General features: G+C 43.8%; 1 protein-coding gene across 1 annotated transcript in view; it reads right to left on the reverse strand.

Annotated features, from left to right (window-relative positions):
* Nucleotides 1-25,774, reverse strand: part of LOC112111331 (high affinity cGMP-specific 3',5'-cyclic phosphodiesterase 9A) — a 91,454-nt gene that overhangs the window by 29,306 nt on the left and 36,374 nt on the right. The window contains exons 5-7 of the mRNA XM_026651470.2: nucleotides 18,614-18,668; nucleotides 17,691-17,761; nucleotides 6,443-6,527 (exon numbers count right to left, since the gene is read on the reverse strand). Of these exons, the coding sequence (XP_026507255.1) occupies nucleotides 6,443-6,527; nucleotides 17,691-17,761; nucleotides 18,614-18,668 (211 nt within the window). The remainder of the gene's footprint in view (nucleotides 1-6,442; nucleotides 6,528-17,690; nucleotides 17,762-18,613; nucleotides 18,669-25,774) is intronic.

Below are 25,774 nucleotides of genomic sequence, written 5' to 3' on the forward strand. Positions count from 1 at the left end.
GGCGGGGTCGCCGGTGGGCGGGAGGCACTGGGAGGAGCTTGGCTGCCGGTGGGTGCTAAGCACCCACTAATTTTTTTCCATCGGTGCTCCAGCCCTGGAGCACCCATGGAGTCGGCACCTATGCCTGCTCCTAAGCCAGGTCAGCCCTTCCTTGCAAAAAATTGAGGAGGAAGTTCTGCCAGCCCCCTTCTACCCAATTGCCCAGTCATTAGAACTGTAGGCTGGTGGCCCTAGTCACCAGCTGGGGATAGACAGCCAACCACACCCAGGTTAGGTTTCTGTCCTTTTCTTCAGGGCTCTGTTTATTGTCTTTCCAAACAAAGCAAGAAAAGTATACAAAAAGCAACAGCAATAACAGTCTGCTTAAGGGTTCGGACGGGGGTCCTCTGGCCTCCAGTGGCTATAGGGTAGGGCCCTTTCTGACCCCAGCAGCGTTCCAAAGGGCCAGCTGGCCCACCTGCTCTGTTCGCCGGAGAATATCCTCTCTCACCCCCCACCCTGTTCATGGCTTGAGCTCTCCTTTATATTCCAGACAAGAGTATGGGCTAATCCTAAGGTGCTGATCGGCTGTGTCAGCTTGACCCCACCACATGTCTGCTGGGCTTCTCTCTGGGGTAGGGATGGCTGCTCCCTCTTCCCCCCACCGCTCTGGGCTATTAAACGGGCAGATCACCTGTTACATGAACACTCGCCCCAGATGTAGGAAACCCGAGTTCAAATCCTCCATCTGCCTGAGGAGAGCAAGAAATTGAACCCAGGCCCTCAATTCTCCCAGGTGAGTGCCTGTGCCACCGGGCTATGAGGTATTTCTGAAAGGGGGGGGCGAGTGTGTGTGTCTATCAGTCATCTTTGCTGGGCCAGAGAGAGCCCAGTGGCTAGGGCACTCAGCAGGGATGTGGCAGAGTCAGGTGCCAGTTCCGGCTTCAATGGATATTAAGTATTTTTTATAAAGTGGAACAGCTTCAATGACAGAGACTGAGAAAGTCCAACCCCAGAATGCCCCATAACCCAGTGGTTAGGGCACTGAAGTGGGAGACCTGGGCTCACGTCCCTGCTCTTCTGAGGTAGAATGGGGATTGAAACCCAAGTCTCCTACTCCCAGGTGTCCCAACCATTGGGCTATTGTCTATAAATTGTGTTTTGTGCAGGGCCTGACCTGTAGGAGCATTGCCAGCGGATCGAGGGAAGTGATTATTCCTCTCTATTTGGCACTGGTGAGGCCACATCTGGAGTATTGCGTCCAGTTTTGGGCTCCCCACTACAGAACGAAAATGATCAGGGGGCTGGGGCAGATGACTTACGAGAAGAGGCTGAGGGAACTGGGCTTGTTTAGTCTGCAGAAGAGAAGAGCAAGGGGGGATTTGATAGCAGCCTTCAACTACCTGAAATGAGGTTCCAAAGAAGATGGAGCTAGGCTGTTCTCAGTGGTGGCAGATGACAGAACAAGGAGCAATGGTCTCAAGTTGCAGTGGGGGAGGTTTAGGTTGGATATTAGGAAAAACTATTTCACTAGGAGGGTGGTGAAGCACTGGAATGGGTTACCTAAGGAGGTGCTGGAATCTCCTTCCTTAGAGGTTTTTAAGGCCCGGCTTGACAAAGCCCTGGCTGGGATGATTTAATTGGTGTTGGTCCTGCTTTGAGCAGCAGGTTGGACTAGGTGACCTCCTGAGGTCTCTTCCAACCCTAATCTTCTATGATTCTATGGTAGGCCAGCTCCGAGGCACCATCTGAGCACATCTACAGGGTTGGGCTCCATAGGCAAGATAGTGGGGGACACCTGGTTTGAGGATCCCATCAGGGTTTAAGTGTGAGTGAGGTGTCAGAACTTCAGCAGCGGTGCACATGCCCGCTGCCAGATTTTTAGGCACTTTGGAAATTGAGGTACCTACAGGGTTAAGCAGTAGCTAAGTGCGGGTTTTGAGGATCTAAATTTTGGACTTAAGCACCTGAAGTAGCAGTTAGGTGCCTAAATTCCTTTGTGGAGCTAACCTTAAGTGACTTGCCAAAGGTCACAGAGAAAGCCTGTGGCAGAACGTGGAACTGACCCCACATCTCTTGAGATGCAGTCCAATGCATTAACCACAAGAACAGCCTTCCTCATTATCAGAGCCTGCTAGAGAAAAGGGAATCTCTGGGCCAGATTCATCACTAGCCCACAGCTGATTTATGCTGCTTTGAGGGGGAGGGGTACTAAATTCTGTACACTCAGCTCAACCAGTCAGTTTCTCCTGTCTAGTGTAGGGGGAATCACCAGGTGGAGGACAGGCACATTAATGGCTCATAAGCCACACTCCTCCAAGCCCCTGTGCTAGGGGTGGTATGAAAGGAGAAAAGGTGGTGTGGCCAGGTCATCCCTGCACCTGGCTGAAACTAGCTACTGTGGGCAGAGGGCAGAGCAGCATGGAGCAGCCTTCATGTTGCTGTAACTTGCACCAGTGCCAGGACGTAATCAGGCACTTACATATGTGCATTACCTAAATTATATCCCACAAGCACCCTCATGTTATTAGCCTCTACAAGCTGCAGGTGCAAAAAATAGAGGCCAGCATTAACAATCTGATCCTTAATGTGTGGGTAAGGGGAAGGAAGCTTTGCTCCTCCTCTTTGAAGAAGCTGATGTGCTTCTAACTGTGATGTGATGACACTCCAAAAGGGGCATTTTAAAAACATATACTTTGAGCATTACTATTCTATTCTATACCATTCAAATATTACAGTATGTCTATATACTTTTTAATAAGCTGTGTAGTGAATGAAATACTGTGGTACGAAGGCTGGATGAAGTGCAAAGAAAACCACTAAGTTGCTCTTGGATGTCTTTTTTAGACCCCTCATGCAGTGGGGAGGGCTTGTTTGCTTAGCAACTCAAGGATGAAGCTCCTCTTGCATTGAGTCAACACTCCTTCATGCCATTGCTCAAGCTGAGCCATGGTTTCTAGGGAAACCGGTAGCTACTTGTAATTACTCAACAACTTCAATGGGGGTCCTTCTTAAGGACAATGCCACACAAGGAGCAGACTTTCCTTGCTTTAGAAAACCAAAGCAATTCACTGGGATCTTTGATTATATTCTGCATGGCTCAGCTCCAGCTGCTGATGCAAGAGCCATCTGTTTAGGCTGACTACAGTGGGTGGCTTATTATGAACGCTTTTAGGTCATTCGGCTTGGACCTCAGTCTTTACTTTAAAAATAAGAATGAATAAGCTGATACTTTTCTTTTACCTTGATAATGTGGGAGAGGGAGTATGTGTGTTTGTGGAATTCCTGGCTGCAGCCGTAAGTTTAATGGAGAATCTGAGATGTAAGCGGTCTCGATTAAAGTAAAATCAATTAATAAATACAAAGAATTAATTTTCCACGTTTACAGTGTTTTTCTCCTGAAGATGTCAAAGTGGTCAACTCCACTCATCAAGTCTCATAATACTCATGTAAGGTAAGTAAGTATTATGGTAGGAAGGATGATCTTGTGGTTAAAGTACAAGATGGAGAATCAGGAGACCTGGATTCTAATCCTGGCCCTGCCACTGCACGTATGTCTACACTGCAAAGAAAAACCTGTGGCTGGCCCGTGCCAGCCAATTCAGGCTTGCAGGGCTCAGGCTGTGGGCCTGTTTCATTGCTGCATAGGCTTCCAGGCTCGGGTTGTGGTCTGGCTCTAGAACACTGAGAGGTGGAAGGGTCCTAGAGCACGGGCTCCAGCCAGAGCCTGGCAGTCTATACAGCAATGAAACAGCCCTGCAGCCCTAGCCCTGCATGCCTGAGTTGACTGGCATGGGCAAGCCATGGGTTTTTCTTTGCTGTGTAGACATACCCAGATTAACTACAGGGAGGGGGGCAGGGATAGCTCAGTGGTGTGAGCATTGGCCTGCTAAACCCAGGGTTGTGAGTTCAATCCTTGAGGGGGCCATTTAGGGAACTGGGGTAAAAATCTGTCTGGGGATTGGTCCTGCTTTGAGCAGGGGGTTGGACTAGATGACCTCCTGAGGTCCCTTCCAATCCTGATATTCTATGATTCTATGACCCTGGCAGATTGTCTCTCAACCTCATCTTCCTCATCTGTAAAATGGGGATAACAGTGCAGTGAATTGGCTAGGAGCCCATGCCTTTGAAGCAGAGGGCTTCAAGTTTAGATGTAACTGGAATTTGTCAATAACCAGGTAATTAAAGCTGCTGCCTACACCTCGCTGGGAATAAAGACTCCTCTACCCGTGTGGGAGAAAAAAGAATCTGCTGGGATTAGCCCAAGATCGACCAAAAAGAACTCAAGAAGAGCAACAGTCGCTGACTATAGTTACCACTATCTCTGAACAGTGGCTTCTGTGGCACAGGTCCCTCTGATCTTAGGGGAACCAGGGTGGCTTGACCAACCACAATCAATCAGCAATTTTATTTTATTCACCTTTCACACTCTTTAACACATTGATTTCAATGGCATCACATCAACATAAAACTGGAATTTTGCAGTGGTGAGGCAGGTCCCAAGTTTCTATCTTTTTCCACTGCAAAGATGCAGCTATTACAGTGTAAACAGATCCGCAGCCTTGTAGAACAACCGCAGCAGCAAAGATGGGATCTCACTTCTCCAGTGCACCACTGACCTCGAGGAGGTGTGAACTCCACATTCTAATTGGATGCATTTAAATGGTCACATTATTAAGCACAGGCAAGTTCGTTCTCTCTTATAAAGCCTAGTTACTTAAATGCAAAAAACCTGTGTTAAATCAACCTTATGACTGCCCAGGTAAAACCACAAAAATACAACATTTCGGTCCCACAGCAATGTTAACTTGACTACATTGAATGTATGTAGTATTTTCTATTTCTGATTTTCTGGATAAATGGATAGCTTACTATATTGCTACTCATATTACAAAATATAGACCACAAATCAACAGGATGTGCAGCACGAACGAGTCAAGGCTGGGGTTAGAACAATGCGTTTTGCATTTCCTAATTTTGGTGTGATATTAACTGTGCAATCTTAATGTAGTATTAACATAATTTTTTGTTCTGTCTCTCTCTGTTTCTCTATGCATGCCTGCATGCACACACTCACATATTCTACAAAAAGTCAAGAATCAAACCTCCTCTGCCCTCCCACCCCCCAGTATGCAAATTGAATCTAACATATATTAGAATACAATTTTTTTATTTTGCTGTCAAATTCATTCCTAGCCAGGCTAATGAAATTCCCTCAGCTGCCTTAACAAGTCACTATGTAACCGGCAGGGCAAATTTGTGTCTGTCACGCTGCTGTAAATCTGGAGTAGTTCCACTGAGGTTAATGGGTTACTCCAGATTTACACCAGAATGACAGGGCAGAATTTGGCCCTAAGACTGTATCAATACAAATGTGTTTTTTGAATTCTTGCATCACATTCATCTGGATAATCAAAACATTATAAAACCAAATTATTATATAGCCAGGTTCCATGGTGTTTAAACAAATCTCCCATCTACTTCAATGAAAGATTTGTCTGCTTAAGGACCAAAAAGTGTGACCCTATAGAACAAACCCTATAGAAAGATTTTCAAGACAACACACATAGTTAACTTCGCTTAGGAGCAGGGCTTTGGAGCGGAGCCTGGAGCTGGAGCGCAGACCAGTAGGTTTTTGCCCGGAGCTGGAGCGGAGCCGGAGCGGAGCAATTCAAATTTTTGAATTGCTCCAAAATCCCTGCTTAGGAGATACCTTTTTTAGCAAAAGTCTGAATTGCCTGATGTATTTCTCTTTAATAACTCTACCAGCAGTGTTAATAATCTCTTAGTTGCCGATATGTTTATCTTAATGATGTATTTCGGAGACATAAAGGTCCAACTCTAAAGCTGATTCAGTGTACCACAACAAGATACAATTACCTCTGCTGTTGTTTTAATTACAGCAAGTCTAAACTTTGTAATAGCTGATCAGTAGGGTGACTCCTTGAATTTAAAAGGAAATCCCTCATTGCTAGTTGAAATTGGAAGTCAACATTTTGCAGAAGTGTGAGATCATAATTAGAAGAACTGTTATGTATTTATTGTGATATTTTCCCAACTTACATTTTAAAACTTAGTGGCGCTAATTAGAACACTAGCCTCTTACAAAATAAATGTTTTCTTTGACAGAAGTTTCTCTTGCTGCATAAAACTTGGTGCAAAATTCCTATGACTGGATGGCTGAACACAGAAAAAACAAGACATTAATCTCTGTCGGCAAGAAGATTTTTCTTTCAGTCATTTGGAACCAGCTTTTTTAACTACTGAATTTCCATAAATTCTTAAATGAAACCACAGTCTTTGCAAATGAAGCCAATGCCTTGCGCAGCACTGAGATGCTGCTTTGCTTCTGTGTTTAAAAAACCAGAATGACTAAATTCAACGGAATTACTTCACCAGAGTTTGAATCCAGAAATCCTGCTGGATTTTTCTTTTCCCCAATGGTAACTGAAGCAGAACTTACCTGGTGTTTCTTGCTGCCATTTCCTCCCTCATCTTTTTAATGTCACTCTTGCATTTCTCGATCTCTACTACTTTCAGTCCTTCCACTGTCAACAAAGCAAAAACAACAGGAGTGTTACCATGGAGAAACATGAAGGATCTTATTTCATTAATTGTGCAGAATTTCAAAAGGCTTGTAACAGTGGGGTTATCCAGTGAGTCAACAGGTTCTTACATGCTGCACCAGTTCCCATATGTGCAGGAGCTACTGACACCATGTAGCTTTAAAATCCGTAGGAATTTTCTGTTGCCAATTTTTGAAGTGAGCTCAAGTGTTTTAATTCACAAAATGGCCATAGCATCTGATCTTTTCAGAATAGTTAGCAACAGTCTACAGCTCTGTTACCTTTTTCACCCCCTCTTCCTTAGACCACTAATCAAAGGAACTAGTTGGCAAAGAAATGCTCCAGTGATATAAGATTCCCGGACAGCACAGTCACAAAAGTGTCCTGCTAGAATTCAAATTCCCATTAAGATAAAAGGTTTTAATTTAAAAAGTTCCCCAAGGAGCAATAGGAGACTTTGAGATGCATGCCTGGATACAGAGAAACCAAAAATAGACATTTTAAAAATGTCTTGGCACTTAGAAATAATTTTATTTCAGTTAAGTACCTAAAATATGTCATAATTCCTTGCGGATAAATTGTTGTGCAATCCAGGGTTATTGTTGCATACAGCACAGGAAATACTATACTCTCATCTGTATGTATTATAAGTGCCACAAGGCAGAAAGTTTGTCCTTATGTTGCAGCTTGTTTCATTCCATGCAGCCTTGAGAGCCTCACACAGGTCCAAATGCGTGGCTCTTCCTCTCTTCTCACTCTCAGGCTACCAACATACTCAAGGACATAATACCAAACCATTTATTAAGTGCATATCATTCACAGTGTGATCATGCCACAGCTCATTTATTTACTGTACTCACTGCTTACGTAGACGAGCTGATGTGCAGGAAACTCAAGGGAACTTTTAACTGTAGAATCAGTATTCATTCACTCTCTCTTAAAATAGTCATCATCCTACCCACCCATAGCATAACATGCAAGTGATGAAAAATTGCTTGGGAGAGACATAACCCTGTAGATCAGCAGAGAACTCAGATTTCATCTAATTGCTAGTAACTACAGTTATTGCTTTTGGGTGTGGGAAGGGGAAAAACACAAGGGATACACAAACTCAATCCAGACTATTACATATGAGAAGAGGAAAAGGAGAGGGTTCTGAAAATAATTCACGTTTGACGAAAGGGACCTGAAAATCACATTTCCATCTGAACATTTTGTACTTAATATTGTTAGGAGTAACCCTTAAGACGATTAGAGCTGAAAGGGATGAGAGGAAAAGGTTTATTTATTCAGTGTTTTTTTTATGTGCTTTTGACAACACTTGGTGTATGCTCAATTTTACTGCTTTGTTGGTAGTCAGTTGCACTTCCTGTCTCATACACTGGTATGATGACCTCTGTGATACATGACTGGAAAGGGTTAAGCATCCTGCAGGATAAAGGACTCAAATTCAACCCTTAACAACATATGGGGAGATAGTGTTTGTGTTTTTACATATATATTGGTAGAGGTCAACAAAGTAATCAAACAGTCCCTGTCTATGCTGTATTCTGTTAATTCAGAGATCAAAAGGACATCTTAACATTTAAATGAACTGTAAACATAGGATATCGCTGTATTCATCTTTCTTTGAAATGTATAGCAACTCATCTGCGAATGGTGGAAAAACAGGAAATTGCCTTATGTTAATCTGTGTGGATAATTCCAGTGATGCTTAGGAACTGGGTCCACTTCAAAGTCCCCATGAGTGCCTATTGTTCGCCTAAGGATTCTGAGCTGTCACAAGAAGGCCTGAAACTATATAAAGATATTTGGGTCCCAATCCTTTTTATCTCAGATCTGCTTGAGGCTTCATGCAGGAGAAGCCTAAGCCATAAGGACTGAAATCCCAGTTCTAACTGGACAGCCCTGAATATAAACACTGGATTATAACTTGTGAACTAATTCTGAAAGAACTCTTTGCAACTACAAAGCTCACCATCTCTGCTATGAATCTGAATCTCAAGAATTGTACTCATGTCTGTTTGTATACTGATCTTTTAACCAATACTCTCTCTCTTTTCTTTTTTAATAATTTTAGTTTAGTTAATAAGAATTGGCTGGAAGTGTGTATTTGGGTAAGATCTGGAATATTCATTAACCTGGGAGGTAATGTGTCTGATCCTTTGGGATTGGTAGAACTTTTTTATATGATGAATAAGATTTTCAGTAACCCTCATCGTACTTGACTTGGGTATCTGGGTGGAGCCTGAGGCTGGGTTACTATAAGGGAACTGCGTTGTTGGCTTCTGGGTAACCAGCGAGGTATTATAGGAGCTGTTTTGTGCTGGCTGGGTAAATCTAAGTATTGAATTATCCACCAGCTTTGCGGATTGTCTGCCCCATTCTTTGCAGTTCACCCTAATTGAGTGACCTCAGTTGGCTCCCCTGGGACCCCAGTCACAGTTGCTCTTCAGCTTTCCTCAAACCTGCTCACCATCAACACTGGAGCAGAAAACTAATATAATTATTTTTTAAAAGAGTGTTTTTAAAATTAAAAAAAATTAAGTGTTCTTCTCCTTCCTTACAGAGGTTTAGGAAGAACATTTGGACAGGCCTGAAACGGTCATGAAATTAATTTGTGGTCATGAAATTAATGTTGTTAGCATTGTACAATCACATGTAACAATGGTTTAAGTTGAGAGGCAGGGCCAGATTCTGCCCTCACTTTACATTTGTGAAATACTTTGTGGTCCCTAAATGTAATGCCATCAACCATGCACCAATGAAAGATAGATAGGTAAAGTGGTTTGAGCTCACTCATGGCCTTAGATGTCATTCCTTTAGGTGTCCTTTTCAGATAATGAATTTCAGCTATGGTTGCCTACCTGTCTAATAACTACTGTGACATGATAGACCTTTGAGCAGGGGAGGAGGACATTGACAAAAGGGTCATTTTTCTTCCTCCTGGCAAGATGTGGTTGTGTATTTTGTTCAGGTGCACCCTGGGTCATGCTCCTTTGGGATTCACAGTTGCACCCTTGTTACACCCCTCGTTTAAGGCCATTTATTCTACTGCAGGATGCTTTGCTGTCTTAACTAAGCACTTATCTACACGGGGAAGTTTTACAGGTATAATTTTAGAGATATTACTCCCCACTTTTATTTCAGCATAAAAATGGCTTGGGGGTGGAGAGTGGGGGTTAGCTGTAAACCCTTCCCAAGCAATGTAAGAAAAGGAAAAGTCACTCTTATACCAGAATAAGAGTGTCCCAGTGAGGGTTGCCCAAGTATAAATACATTGGATTATACTGAGAAAATTTTCCTGTGTAGACAAGGCCTTACACACTTCAGTCAGTTACACCCTGTAGGTGTCCACTTGGTACTCATTGATACGTTTCACATCCCTTGTATGCCAGCACCTGGTCTCCATTGCAGAAGTCAAGATCAAAGGAAACAGCTGAAAAAAAGTGTAATACACTACTTGTATATGATAAACTGCCTTGTTTATGCACATAGTTCAAGGCCCTTAACATTAATTTGCAGCAACAAATACATTTTTAAAAGACCCGGTAGTTTAAAAAGGCATTGGGCCAAATCCTGAATTCTGCACTGGATCATAACTCTTATCCAACTCAGTGGGAGTTTGCCTAAGTAAGGAGTTCAGGATCCAGCTCATTGCACTTATACACTTAAAACATGAAGACCTGGAATTATTTCACAATGTTGCATACTTGGCACAGTTGCAAGATCTTGAGGTCAAATTCTGAGCAGATGTGTGCACTCGTAGACAGGAAAAAATGAGCACCTCTTCACCAACACTGGCTGTTGGAGATGCGATCTGATCCATTCAGGCAGAAATAGCCCTGGATAGCCACATCTGTTGTTATTTCTATCAGTAGCGAGACCCAGTTTAAGGAGGAGCCTTGTTTGGGGAAAATTTGTCAGCTCTGTGAATGCTGGCTTCCCAAATCCAACTACCAAGCCCCATGTATTGCAGATATGTAACTTATTTCACCATGTAGCTGAAATAATACAGTTTGCAACTGTGACCCTAAAAGCATCCCAGTGTCAGAGGAAAAGGGACTCGCTGGTATCAGGTAATGAGTTTCAGCTGACACAACCAATTCAGTGTGCCCCAACTCACTATGGTTATAATCTGTATCTAAAAGGTACCATGCAATACGTCATTGGAAAACTAATAACTCACTGATCATTAATATTCTGTCATGGTGTATGCAAAGGGTGTGGACACAAAGTTATGAGTATGTGCTAGAATTATATTCTTAACATGTGTTTGGTGCGTGTTGGCATCCTTTCGTCTGCGAGAGATGGTGGGAATTGTAGCCTACGTTGTAGCGGTTTGCAATATCTCATGTGACTGAACAGTCCAATCCGAGATTTGCATGATCTTTGGCAGTTATTGCAGATGTATGTATCTTGGTTGGGAGCTGCTTGCTTCCTATGGGCTCTTTTCTCTTCAAGCTGTAGGAGCCAGCTTCTGTCATGGACTTTGATACCCCGATGGAGACAATGCCGCCACTTGTTACGATCACTTGCCAAGATTTCCCATTGGTCAATACCATGTGTTTGGTAAAAAATGCATAAGCACAGGCTGCCTCAGACAAAGGAATGTGTATTTGATTCTCTGACCAGACAGGTGTTCAGGCAAAGACCGTGAAAGTCCATAGTTACATATTAGGTAAACAGGGCTATTGAGCCGAGTAATGGGGGAGGAGATAGGATGGTGTCTATGCCCCAGCAGGAGAGAGAAGCTTGGTCTGGGTTTTACTTTTCAAAGAACACATTGTAAAGTTTTACTTGTCTATAAAGACAGGGGGGCTGAACCTCAAGTCATAAGCAATTGAATCAACTGATTATATAGAATATTACTGTATTATAAAAGTGTATAGAGTAAAGTCTTTTCTGAAAGCTAATGACACTGGTGATTAATATCATCGTGAAATGTATATATTTACAATATATGAGAAAATTTGGATATTTAATGATATTATGGCTTTACAGTCTGTGGCCAAACAGGGAGAAACAGGTACTCACCCCCCGCCCCCCGGACAGGAGAGAAGACAGCTATTTACTTGTGTCCTATGTAAATTAAGCACGGTGAAAGCAAAACAACGGAAGTCCCATTTACATACAGAGGGATGGGAAGCCCACAGGAAGGGAAGAACAGCATGAAGCCATCCTTCCTCTTGAAACAAATTCATTGAACTTTGCAAGATATAAGCAAAGACAGAAGCCATCTTTGGCACCCATCACTAGACAGGCACAAGAAGCCAGAGCTCTTGCAAGCTGAGAAAGATGAGTCCTTCAACCAAGATGGTGGGGTTTGAAGTCTCTGGAAACTGAATACAGGTTAGAAACCTGCTTAGGCAAAGTTGTTTTACCTAGGAAGACAAGGGAAGCCAGCATCTTATACTTTTGTGGAAGGTCCTGACTGAGGGAAAATCAGTCATGAATGGGGAGAAGAATGTCTGGTGAGAGAAATGTTGCTAGATTAAGTTTTAGACTTTCAGATGCGTGTTTTCACTTTTATTTGCTTGTAACTCTTTTTAACTTTATTCCTTTTACTTGGCATCACTTAACCTATGTCCTGTTGTTAATAAAGTTGATTTATTTTTCAAGGGCCAAAATCCATTTGCTTTGCATGTAAAATCTTAACTACAGTTTCTTCTAAGAACTTTTCATAGGGGCCCGGATGAGGACTAGCTAACAAAGAACAATACATGGCTAAGAGAAAGCTGGGGTAAACAGATAACCTTGTGTGTTTCAAGTCAATGAGTGAAGTCAGCATAACTCCGAATATAATTGGGCGTCCTTATCATGAGTTATAGACACATGAAGCACTGAGAAAGGCCTCACGGTTACTCCCTAATGCAGGGAGGAGATAGTGGTACAATACCCCTCAGATCCCAGACAGAGTTCAGGGAGAGGCCTAATATAATTGACACCTTCGCCTCACTGATTTATGCCAATTCTAGCCCACAGAAATGCAAGGGTAAACTTATAAACAATTGTTATTGTTAAATACTAATTTCTGCTTTTTTTTGCTTTAAATCTCCAGGAATGTACCTGTTGGTCAACCAGGAGAGCTGCTACCTCATTCCCCTGGGCCCCAAAATTAGGATTTAACCTATACACTTTAATAGACATAGTTTGGGGGTAATTACCTGTGTGTCAGCAATATGTTAATTTGAGCCTTGGGCAGAGCCATTATGTAATCTTTTAGACCATTGGCTTATTGTGCTTATCTTGTCTTGCTGCTAGAACCTATCCAGGGCTTGGGAAAACCCATCCCCGTCACTTCTCTCCACCCAATGAGCACCCTATATAATCTATTGTAATTGATTGTTCTGCAGTGTCTCTGAGCCTAATAAGCAAACTGACACTCCGCCAGCATTGTACGTAATAAACTCCTGTGCTTGACTCTACACAGTGTGGATTACTGTTACTTCAATTTTTAACTATAAACCAACTCAGATCTGTGTTTAAATGGAAGAGTGCGTTTACCCTCGTTAAATTAATAAGTTGTGATGTGCTTTTGTGTCTTCAGAAGAACACAGAAACCTTATCATTTCTCTGAACTATCCAGGAAAGGATAGATATTGCGGAGCACACAGTTTTGTGGAAACAAGGCTGGAGGAAGCTAGAGTGGGGCTGTAGACAGGGTGCTGGGGTCGGAGCTGCTGAATCAGGGCTATCTAGCACATAAACACTTCATGGTGTTTCAGAGTAGCAGCCGTGTTAGTCTGTATCCGCAAAAAGAACAGGAGTACTTGTGGCACCTTAGAGACTAACAAATTTATTAGAGCATAAGCTTTCGTGGGCTACAACCCACTTCTTCGGATGCATATAGAGTGAAACATATATTGAGGAGATATATATACACACACATACAGAGAGCATGAACAGGTGGGAGTTGTCTTACCAACTCTGAGAGGCTTCATGGTGTGACCTGCTTGCTTGTAGGCTGCTTGTGAGCATCCCAGGCTGGGAGCTACAGCAGCAAAGCATCGTAAGGCACCCAGTGTGGCAGGGCAAGTGGTGACATAACCCCTCACTGGTCTGGATTGAACCCTGAACCACGTGGTACAGCAACCTTTTGTTATCTCCTCCCATTCCAGCTGGCCTGCCAGTGCTGAAAGGCTGTGCATGCAGAGTGCACACAAAGTAGCTGGGGTTTAGTAAATGCATCTGTAGCTGGGGTTTAGTAAGTGCATCTGTAGCTGGGGTTTAGTAAGTGCATCTGTAGCTGGGGTTTAGTAAGCCACCTGGGAGAGAGCCAGTGGAAGAAGGAAGCATTTGGCTGGCTGGGATAGTTCAATAGAGCACTCACTCTGGAGCCTGCTCTGTACACCAGTTTGATGGGGAGACCCACCTGCTCTGGTCCATGGATTCTGGCAAGCTGCTGGTACTAGCCTAGAGTGAAGAGGCATTGCTGCAGCTGTGGTGTGGCAGAAGGTTCTGTCAATTTCTGTCTTAAATGTGCCTATGCCTGTGGAGCATATAAATGAGAACTTGACCCTGTCAAAACTGTGCTGTATGATAGTGCTTTATGTGTCCTATTGCCCTCTCTTCCGTAGGTCTATTTTATGCACTACACAGGGTGAAAAAATAAAAATCGGATTATATACAGAATAATGCTGCTTTGAACTTTACTTTCTTGCTGCAGAGTAACTAAGAACAATAATTTTACTGTTAAAACAATAAGGAAGAATAGAAACAATAATAGAGCCTTGCAGTGTTTTAATCTGCAACCAGGAAACAGGGGATGAAAGGCGTGGGTGTTCTGTGTTTACAATTCCAGTTTCGGCCGAGATAATTTAAAGCCTCTGCCTCTTTAATAAAAAGCACACGTAGCCTTTGTTGTCTAAACTATGTAGTCTCTTTTATATATGCAGTATATTTATTGGTATGGACAATATAGTATTTTACATTTTACTTACATTACATATTCAGAATCAGTGTGTGTGCTGCAGCTAGAATAGGAACCACAGTAGGTGAAAACCTGCATTGATATTAATGAGGCTTTTTCCTTTGACTTCAGTGAGACCCAGATTTCATCCAGTGTGAGAGTACAGAAAGGGAAGAAGAAAGTGAGATACTTTCACATATATTGGAAATACCTTAAAAACCTAATGCTAATAATGGGGAGTTTAGAGTATTCAATGGTATTCTTTTTAATATACGGTAAATGTATTAATGAAAGAGGTTGACTATAAGAGGAGGGAGTGTAAATGAATACCAAGGGTTCTGATTTGTGCAGATATCCAGCATAACCACATAAGATGGAAGAAGTTAACAACATTATCCTCATTTAATTATTTTTTTAAAAGTACTAAAAAAATTCAAGGAATGAGACTCTATTTTCCAGGACTATCCTCTCTTTATTGAGTGTAGGCACTTATCCTTTGGAATTGTACATCACATAAAAGTGAAAACACCACTATAAATATATATCTATCACAGCCACATCCACACAGCCAACATATTTTAAAAGTACAGTATTAAGGTTGAACAGTCAAGCATTAAAAGATAGGAAATTCCAGAATTAATTCTGCTCCCTTGTGTGTATGCATTATGATACAGTCTTCAATTACATGATCACATACTATTTTTTCCACAGGCGCTCTTCCTCGTTTAGTGCACAGGATGGGCAGTGCTCATTTAATGAGCAGCTATTCGATATTTTGTTTTCTTTTCATTGTCAATATGTGGCCCCAGGCCTGATTTACTGCACATTATTCAAACCCTGCTCTGAATATACAATTATTAATTTCCTCATTGGTTTTCACACTCATCACTAGGTTATCTGAGTGCTTCACAAACATTACTTTATCTTCCCAATCCCCTGTAAGGTGAGAGAGTGGGATATTATTATCTCCATTTTACAGATGGAGAACGGAAGCACAGCAAGATTAAGGTAAAAAGTTTCATTAAGGTCCACTAAATTTCGGTGCCCAGTTTGAGATGCCCAGGACCTCATTTTTCAGAGTGCTTAGCATTCTATACCACTTTATATGTTCACCTCACACCTCCCACTGACTGCTGTTGCAGCTCTGAATTCTCAGCACTTCTGTAAATCAGATCCTGAGGTCTCAAATCAGGAATCCAGAAAAGGAGGGACACACTATTGGTGACCACCTTTGAAAAGTGTGGTTTAAGGGACTTGCTCAGCATCTCATAGGAGCTCTGTGGCAGAGGCAGGGACAGAATCTAATTCTCCAAGCCAGCATTCAACTACTGTAACCACGAAACCATCCTTCCTCTTCCTGCAGTCCCCTGCCTCATTCACTACACACCTTCCAACTTCTGTAACAAATAAAGCAGAAGTCCAACGGACAACATTTTCTTTTACTACACAGCCCTGATTCCTCTCCAGAGCAGGTTTATCCCATGTACTAAATGAGGCAGGGGTCCTGCAGAAAAAAAAATAAAATGTGATCATGTTATTAAGGACTGTATCATAATGCATACACATAAGGGGGCTGAATTAAGGTAGCACAAGCCACCTTAATTCTGGCATTTCCTAACTTTGGAGTGCTTGACTTTGCAACTTTATATTGTTCTGTTAACACAGTATTGTGTGTGTGTAATTTCCTAGGTTTTTAAAAAAGCCAACAGAAAAAACAGAAATTCCATCATGTGGCATCTTATTGACACCAACATGGGTCATTAGCAGGATTGGAACCTTTAGATCCACCTCACAGAACTCTGCCACTTGAGTTGATAGACTAACCAATAGTAGTAGGTTGTCATCTTCCATGTGGACCAGCAGAAGAGGGGGACAGGACACTTTGCCAATGGGTTTCACAGATATTTGCTGACAGAAGAGGAAAGGTGAGACTCAGGAATCCTTGGTTCCATGTCAGGCTCTGAATGGGAGTGTGCTGTGGTGAGCACAGACTTATGTCCGTCCCCCATAAACATGACCCTTCTACCCTATCCCCTCCAACATGTCCCTGTCCCAGCCCTCTCTTCCCCATCCCTTGCTCCTCATTCCCATCCCAGCCTCCACTCCTCCCAGGCCCAGTCTCCTTGCCTAGCGACTCCAAGTCTCAACTCTTTGGACTCCCTGTACCAGTCTCTCCCCCACTCCCGGGGCCACTCCCAGTTCTCCTCCATAGCCCAGTTCATTGTCAGATCTGTCTCCCCTCCTCCCACATCTCCTTAGCCTGGTTCCATTGGTTCTCAGGCCCAGTCTCCTTGTCCATCCAGTCCCAGTCCCCGTCCCCCCCTCCAGCCTCTCTTCCAATCTCAGCAGCCCCTAAATCTACTGGCTCCCAGTCCCCTCCTGTTTCCCTCCCTAGCCATCAGTCCCCCCCTCAACTTCCAGTCTCCGTTTCCCTCTCCCCCCTGCCAGTCAACAGCCCCAGTCTTCCCACAGGCTCCTTGTCAACATCTGTTCCCTCTGCCTCCCCTGCAGGTGAGGCTCTTGTCCCCTCTGCATTCAAATTAGGCAGCTTCTTCCTACACGCTACCTTGTCATCAGCAGCAGAAGGGCGTGGAGAGACAAGCTGTCTGCTCTCAGTTTCAATGTCTGGCCCTGCTCTGGCCCATGGCAGCTCAGAACTACAATTGTACAGAAAATCCTGCTAATCACTGGACTGGAGCGTGCTCAGTACAGATGGGATATTTGGGGAATTTAGCAGCTAAAATCAAAGTAGTCTCTACTGAGCATGTGCAAACTGTGATTTTTCAAACGCTTATTACTTGTCCAAATTTGGGCAAATATTCATAGGGACAGAAAAAGGCACATCCTGACATAAAGACCACCTCCCTTGCCAACTTTCAAGTCCCTTCTCCAAAGGGGCGCCAGAGCTTGTCAAAGAAAAGGTCATCAGAATTTTTTAATGTGTACAAAACACCATATTTTCCCCTAGCCTTCTTCTTGGAAATGGATGAATTTTTTTGGCTAAAATTTTCCAGAACAATTCAGCCTCAGGCAAAGACCCAGCATGGAAAATTTCAGCCCAAATATCTGAAGTCTTGTAAAGTTATAAGTAATTGAAAACAGGGTGATATAATGAGAAGTGTCAGGAGACTTGAATAATGGGCAATGCTACCAGTCCCTTGTATTATAATTAAACCGATGTCGATTTTATATATAGTAATTCCTAATTTTGTTAAAAAATAAAGGACACTTACGTTCAACTTTTTTCTCCAGCATTGCCAAGTGATTTGCTACTTCAGTTTTCAGTTCATTGATTTTAAACACCCTGGGAAAAAAATCAGATATGAAATATACATTTGTATCTATATGTATACAATAAAGAAAAGATTTTGTACTAGAAACCGCACACCAGTTTCAAAGGACCAAGGAATGACATTTAATGTCAAGTAAAGAACAGCAAAATCTGTGCTGAATGTACAACCTTGAAGAAAGATGTGCACATTCAAAGGCTATGGAGAGTCCATGAAAATTAAAAGAGAATGCTATTGTTTTGGCTCTGAGAGAATGAAGTCATCACCCCATCTTTCAGCAGATACTTATCATGCCCCTTAGGGAAGCAAAACTAAAGTGATGGTGCTTCAAGGCCAGCATACAGGTATTTGTACACCTTTGAAGCTCTTTTTTCTTTCAATCATATTGGTGGCTTACAGAGATATAGCAGAATTGATCCCTCTTACTGAAGCCAGTGAGGATAAAATAAGCATCCGTAAAAACATTCAGAATTGTTATCTGAGGGAAGAAAAATGTGCACATTAAAATTGATAAACAAATGCTGAGCCTACAAAACTAAACAAAGATGCACTTTTTTTGCTGCCAATAAGATGATGGAAGCACAATTAAATCAATTAACCTTTCCTTTCTTGTGCAAATACCGTCCAAATTCCATCTTGGCATAAGCCTTGTGCATCTCCTCGTTGCAGTCAATGGGAGTTGTATGGGCTGAGTCCGGCAGTAAGGCTGGAATTGTCAAGAGTTCTAAGGGCATGAGGTGCCCAACTCCCTTTGAATTCCAGTGGAAGTTGGGTGCCTCACTTCTTTAGCTCCCTTTGAAAGCCTCAGCCGGTGTCAATAAAAGAAATAGAACTTTGCATTCATAACAATGATGTAAAGTTTTTACCTTGAGAATTGTTCAGCAACCTGCGTCAATACACTCTGGAACAATTCCTCTTTCTCTAAAAAACAAAATAATGGGAAAACATAGCACACGACACAGAAAGAGAAGGCGGTGAAGTCTGACACTGTTTGCATTACTTCAACTTTAGGGCTTGGCAAATGCCACCCACCTGCTGCAACATGTGGGGGAACTTGATGGAGCCATCAGTGAAGGGGGACAGTCCCAGCAGGGAGGTAAGGAGCTACTCACTGAAGGACCTCTCCCTTGGGAGTCTCTGGCACATATTGGCCAGTTGGAGGGGAAAAGGGTGCTGATTGGCTAGCATTCCCCAGCTCCCAGGATTTAACCTGGAATGGGGAGCCATGGGACTTCATTCCTGCAGCCCCATGCTACCCACCCAGAACTAGGAATGGGAACCTGGCCTGAGAGCTGATCATCTGTTTAGGGGGGTCAGGAAAGATTTTTTTTTCTCCCATGGGCCAACTAGCAGAGGACCAGAGAATTTTTTGCCTTCTTTGCAGCACCTTCAAGCCACAGTGGGTTAAGTAGGAATGCATTTGGTACCTAACAGGGGTACTTTGATTGAGTTGTTGATCGTCACAATTTGCAGCTGGTTTCCAGCATGGTTACAAGGATAAAACGAACAGTTCCCAGAGATAAGAGACCTAGGATTTTGGCGATGGGTTTTTGGGACAAAGTGAGACCTTGGGGCCCTTGCGGGCAGAGTCCCCACCCTGCTGCACCCTGTGTTCCCCTTGTGGGGGTACATTGTGCTGGGACTCAGAATGAGCTGAGTCCCGGGGGGTAGGCTGAGGAGTGCCTATGCTGAGTTATGAGTGATGTGGTAGGAGCCCTGGAAATCTTGCACTGGAACCAACTAAATGCCTGGTATAGGTGAGCAGGGGTGATGGTGGATAGCATCCCTTCCCTGTGTTAAAGTTTAATAAGATTTGTAGCCTTCGGCTTAAAATCCAGGCACGTGTCTGTCCTGTTTTCGCTGTGGGTCTGCATCAAAGAAACATATAGCAAAGCAGCTATTCTGGTGCCTTGAATGTAACCATTCGTTTTGGAATGTAGATATGCCAGTGATGGTACCTTTCACTGTACTTGCTACTTCCTTGGTTCTACCACAGTCTCATGTCCCCTGGCTACAGATTACAGCCAAGGTTTTCAAGAAAGGCTGGTCATTTTGGACGCCCAACTTGAGATATCTGAAAAATATCTGATTTCCAGAAAGAATTCTGCACCTATCCTCTGATGATTAGGCCCCTTTCAGGTGTCTCAGGGTGGACACCCAAAACTGGAGGCACCCAAAATCACTAATCGCTTTTGAAAATCGTGGCCCACTTTCCTCCTTCTGGTTCACACAGGTTGCATTTACACTATAAACACACCGTCTGAAAAACCCAGTAACAACATGTTAATGCTCCAACGTGGCTAAAGCACAGCTTGGGATCACGCTGTAGTCCTATCTTTGGCACTGACTGTAAAAAGCAGAAAAGTTCAGTAACTTCTTAAATCTAGGAACTGTCATTCCATAACCGTGTTGTATTCTAGGGTAGGTAATAGTATCAGAAGTGCCTTCTTTACAAGGGCATAACACATCATTGCTAAATAAGGTGATTTTGCAGAGTCGGAGCTGGCTGGTTGACTGTGGAGTCTGTAGTTCATTTCACCCACTGCCTGCAAAAACAGTCCCCAGATATTGGCCTACTCCCTGTCCTCCATTGTGCTTAACTACAATGTGGAAATAAACTGCATTACAGGAAATATAAAATCTTGACCTTTCTGGAGACCTAGGAAACCACTAGATCCTCTAGTTTGTTTGTTTTTTCTTTAAAAATTTTCAGGTAAATTTAGTGCTCATGAAAGTTAGAGACTAGTAGCATGATCTTAAATCAGGTAGAGTGCAAACAGCTGTTGTGAAAATTTCTCCCACACAACACAGTAAATGTACCTCATGCCTGACCTGCAAATCTCTTTTACTTACTTCCCCAGATACTGCCAGTTCTGCAGTGGTTTTGTTTTTAAACTTGTCTGCAGGAGGAGAGGAGACCACCATATTCATTTGCCTTTGTAATCCAAAGTAGGATTAAAATTCAGGTCCCCAAACAAGAAAGGCCAGTCAGTGTATTAACTTACTCTATTAGCTTTACTCCAAGAATCCCATTTTAATTTTCTAGAGGGCCCGACACATGACATTGAAAAGGAAGTCAAGCTATAAATGATAGGATAGCACTAGGGTTGCCAGGCGTCCGGATTTCGACCAGAACGCCTGGTCGAAAAGGGACCCTGGTGGCTCTGGCCAGCACCGCCGACCGGGCCATTAAAAGTCCGGTCGATGGTGCTGCGGGGCTAAGGCAGGCTAGTCCCTACCTGTCCTGGCTCAGTGTTGCACCCCGCAAACGGCCAGCAGGTCCGGCTCCTAGGCAGGTTGGCCAGGGGGCTCAGCGTGCTGCCCCCGCCCTGAACACTAGCTCCGCACTCCCATTGGCTGGGAACCATGGCCAATAGAACGGAGGGGGTGGTGCCTGCAGGCGAGATCAGTGTGTGGCGCCTCCTGGCCCTCCCACCTAGGACCCGGACCTCCTGGCTGCTTCTGGGGCACAGCGCAGCATGAAGCCAGGACAGGCAGGGAGCCTGCCTTAGCCCCGCTGCGCCACTGACTGGGAGCCACCTGAGGTAAGCCCGTGCCCCAACCCCGAACCCTAAGCCCCTACCCCAGCCCTAAGCCCCCCCAAACCCACAGCCCCGTCAACCTTCTGCCCCAACACAGAGCCCCCCCACACCCTGAACCCCAACCCCATGCCCCAGCCCAGAGCCCCCTCCCACAGCCTGAACCCCTCATCCCCAGCCCCATCCCAGAGCCTGCACCCCCAGCTGGAGCCATCACCCCCCCTGCACCGCAACCCCCTGCCCCAGCCCAGAGCCCCCTCCCACAACCTGAACCCCTCATCCACGGCCCCACCCCAGAGCCTGCACCCCCAGCCAGAGCCCTCACCCCCTCCTGCACCCCAACCCCTTGCCTCAACCCACAGCCCCCTCCCACACTCCAAATCCCTCGGCCCCAGCCTGGAGCCCCCTCCTGCACCCCAAACCCCTCATCCCCAGCCCCACCCAGAGCTCGCACCCCCCCAGCCAGAGCCTTCACCCCCTCCCACAAACCAACCTCCTGCCCCAGCCCAGTGAAAGTGAGTGAGGGTGGAGGAGAGTGAGCCACTGAGAGAGGGGGAATGTAGTGAGCAGGGGCGGGGCCTGGGGAAGGGGTGGGGCTAGGGTGTTTGGTTTTGTGCGAGTAAAAAGTTGGCAACCCTAGATAGCACTGAGTGATTTGATCAGGTAGCTAGAAAACAGCAAGTAAAATTCCTTGATTTTGTACATATTAAAAAACAGCCTAAAACCTACAGAAGTGGTGTCCATGTTCACAAGTAAAACACATTGCTAATTCTGCAATGGCAGGAAAGCAATACACCAAATGTTGAAACCAATGCTTACTGCAGGAGAGAATTCTAGCCCTTTACTGTTCTTTATGACAAGACAACTACAGCAAGTACACTTTAGACACATAGGAAAGGTTCACACTATACCTTGGCTTTACAATGCTTAGTACTGCGGTGGTTGACATGATAGCAAACCTTAAGACAGATAAGTAAGGAGCAACTTTCCAGGACGCTGATGTTTGACAGAATGAAAGACATTCAGGATGTACTTGCCTTTGACAATTTCCAGTAAATAATCCTTGCAATAACAACTAAGAACTACCATACTGGGGAAGACCCTTGATCCAACTTGTCTAGTATCCTTTTTATTTCTGACAGTGGGTAACTGCTCTAGTTATGAAATGCCATATTATAGGGACATTATTTTTTATTTATACTTATGCCCTGAAGCATGAAAAGTGACAGCCAAATTATATCCTCCCCAGTATAGCTGCAGAAGCTATATCCACCACCTATATCTACACACCTAGATCTATCATTTATCTCTATCATCTATATGTACACCCACACATGCACATATACGTACACAGACATTATATAAATGTCTAAGGCCTGGTCTACACTACCCCCCCACTTCGGACTAAGGTACGCAAATTCAGCTACGTTAATAACGTAGCTGAATTCGAAGTACCTTAGTCCGAACTTACCGCGGGTCCAGACGCGGCAGGAAGGCTCCCCCGTCGATGCCGCGTACTCCTCTCGCCGAGCTGGAGTACCGGCGTCGACGGCGAGCACTTCCGGGATCGATCCCAGAACATCGATTGCCTGCCGCCGGACCCTCCGGTAAGTGTAGACATACCCTAAGGGCAGATCCTCAGCTGATATAAAGTGTCATAGCTCCATAGAAATCCATGGACCTATGACAGTTTACACCAATTGAGGATCTGTCCCAAACCCTTAGTTTTGCGCTATTTAGCCAAATGTAATGTAACCAATAGAGAAGGAATCAGCAATAGACATTTTAAAGTAGAACAGGCCTATAATTCTAAAAGGAAATCTTGGGTAAACATTTTTAAGGCATTTAAATGACTTATGCGTCTAAGCATCATTTTCAAAAGTAACTTAGGTACTATTGTCAGAGGGGTAGCCGTGTTAGTCTGGATCTGTAAAAAGCAACAGAGAGTCCTGTGGCACCTTTAAGACTAACAGATGTATTGGAGCATAAGCTTTCGTGGGTGAATGCCCACTTCGTCAGATGCATGTAATGTGTACTATTAAAAATGGTACCCCTTAACTCTTTTGTCAGAAATGTTATGATCCTCACTGGCCTTGATATCCTTTGCTGGCATTTGGTTTGGTTTTTAGGCTGTATTTACTGACATTCAGTAAAACTATAAATATATATGAAAAAGAAATAACTTTGACTGGATAAGAGTCTGTGGTGCAAATGCAAATTAAAGTAAGATGGAGCATTTGAAATAATATTAAACATAAATGTGTCCAAAGTTTTGGACTAAGTGAGTTAAATCTAAAAAGTAAACATGGAAGATGTATTTGTTGTTGACATTGCTTGGGAGATAACCTACTTCTACATTAGATTTTTCTACTCACGCTTTAATTTTTACCTCTGTGCACATGGCTTATGCCTTCTTCCCCATTCAAGCATGGACTTAAATGAGAATCATTAACATTTATGCATCCCACCTGCAGTAGAGACCACCTCACTACTCCGTACATTCTGCTTTACCAATATGCCACAGGCAATAATTTATTCCTTGTATTATCATAGCGCCCAGCAGCCCCAGTCGAGGACCAATCATAGTATCAGTATTTCCAAGTAAAATCCCAGTCACAGAGCTGTGTTCTAAACCATTGATAATGCAGCAGGACAGCAAAGTTGCAGTGAGCAACTTGCCTTGTACTGCACAAACATCCTTAGGATAAAGCAGATAAGTGCATAATCCTGAAGTCTTACTCCTGGGGGCATTCTCTGCCAAAAAATTAAAAATTCTGCACACAATATTTTAAAATTCTGCATATTTTATTTGTCAAAATAACACAATATAATCACGCCAGTTTCAATTATTTTGGTAATTTATTTCAGAATGCCTGTCAGCAAATATGTCTGTAACAATACAGATAACAAAAATTATTCAGGAAATGTTTTCTGACAAATAGATTCATTACTAGGCAAATTAATACAGAACTCTGAGTAATAATTAATTTAAACTACAATACAGAAACATATTTCCCACACTCCTCAGAAGCAGTGCAAAGGTTTGGGGGAGCTGAGGGAGAGGGAAGTAGTTGCTGGAGGAGAAGGAGGCTGGGTGTGAACTTGGAGGGTTGTTGGGTGTGGGTGGGAGAAGTATGAAACAGGTTTTTTTTGTGCGGGAGGGATTGTTAGGGAGTGTTCCCCATGCAGACCCTGGCTGACTCCTATCTTCTCTCATTCATTCAGGCACATCTGCCCCTATCTGCATGTGTCCCTGCACCCGCACTCAGCCAGCTCCCCCCGCCATGTGTCTCTGCAGCTCTCTCCCTCTGCCCCATATGTTCCTGTACCCCCATCCTTATTCAGCCCCCATCCCAGTCTGTGCCCCCCACTAGCCCTTCTGAACCCCAATCTGTGACCCCCCAGCAGCTCCATGTGCCACACCCTATCCATTCCTCCATACCCCTTGCCTCCTGACCTGGCCCCCTGGACAGCGCACTGTGAGGAACGCAGCCTCTTCTTTTCCCTATCCGCAGTTGGGGCTGCTCCCACCTCAGAGTGGCTGCTCTCTGTTCTGGCACACAGTGGCCCCTAGTGGGTGAAAGGCATAACTGCAGCACTTCTTGGCAGAATGTTTTCTGCTGAAAAAAAAATATTCTGCGCCACACACGAATTCTGTGTGTACGCAGTGGTGCAGAATTCACCCAGGAGTAGTCTCTACACAGGAAAAGCTCCTAATGGAGTAATGGGAATCTTGCCTACATAAGGATGGCAGGATCAGGCCACTAAATTTATATTATATGGTAATATATTAATTGATTTATTTAAAAAAAAACAGTCTTTCTTTAAAAAATCCTCAGTATACTTTAAAAAGTTGCTAACCTTTAAAAAATGTAAGTGCATGAAGTGCTAATATGAAGTGCCAGCTTCACAGCTCTGGAGAACGGAGTCCTCTGAGTATCCATAGGTCAGGGAGAGCATTGGCATTTGCAGTACAAACTTGCCAAGTACTTTCCCCTGAAAATCAAACCTAACCCATCTCTACAGCCTTGTCTACAGTAGGGAATTAAAATGTAAAAATCCCACCATTGCCAGCACTGGTTCAGCTGCACTGTTAGCAACTTTGGAAGTCCTAGTGTAGACAGCTCTCTGTCTCCAGCAGCGGTGTCAATTAAACTTGCTCAGCAGAGTAGTTCAGGTCTTCTTATCTAGTAAATCCCCAGACTCTTTGCTGAGATGAACCACAAGACCATGCAATTACTGTTTGAAACAGCAAGTGCTTCTTAAACAAGAAGCTAGATTTTAAGAAATAGGTTCTTTTAGTTAGTTTTAAAAAAGTAAAATGACAAAACGGTGCTAATATAATTCCCTGTCTTCCACAAATGAAGTCCAGTAGCAATATGCTATATCAGGGGTCGGCAACCTCTGGCACGCGGCTCACCAGGGTAAGCACCCTGGCAGGCCGGGCCAGTTTGTTTACCTGCTGCGTCGGCAGGTTCGTCCGATCGC

The sequence above is a fragment of the Terrapene carolina genome, unplaced genomic scaffold (assembly GCF_002925995.2).
Source record: "Terrapene carolina triunguis isolate 2854851 unplaced genomic scaffold, T_m_triunguis-2.0 Scaffold31, whole genome shotgun sequence".
Classification (NCBI taxonomy): domain Eukaryota; kingdom Metazoa; phylum Chordata; order Testudines; family Emydidae; genus Terrapene; species Terrapene triunguis.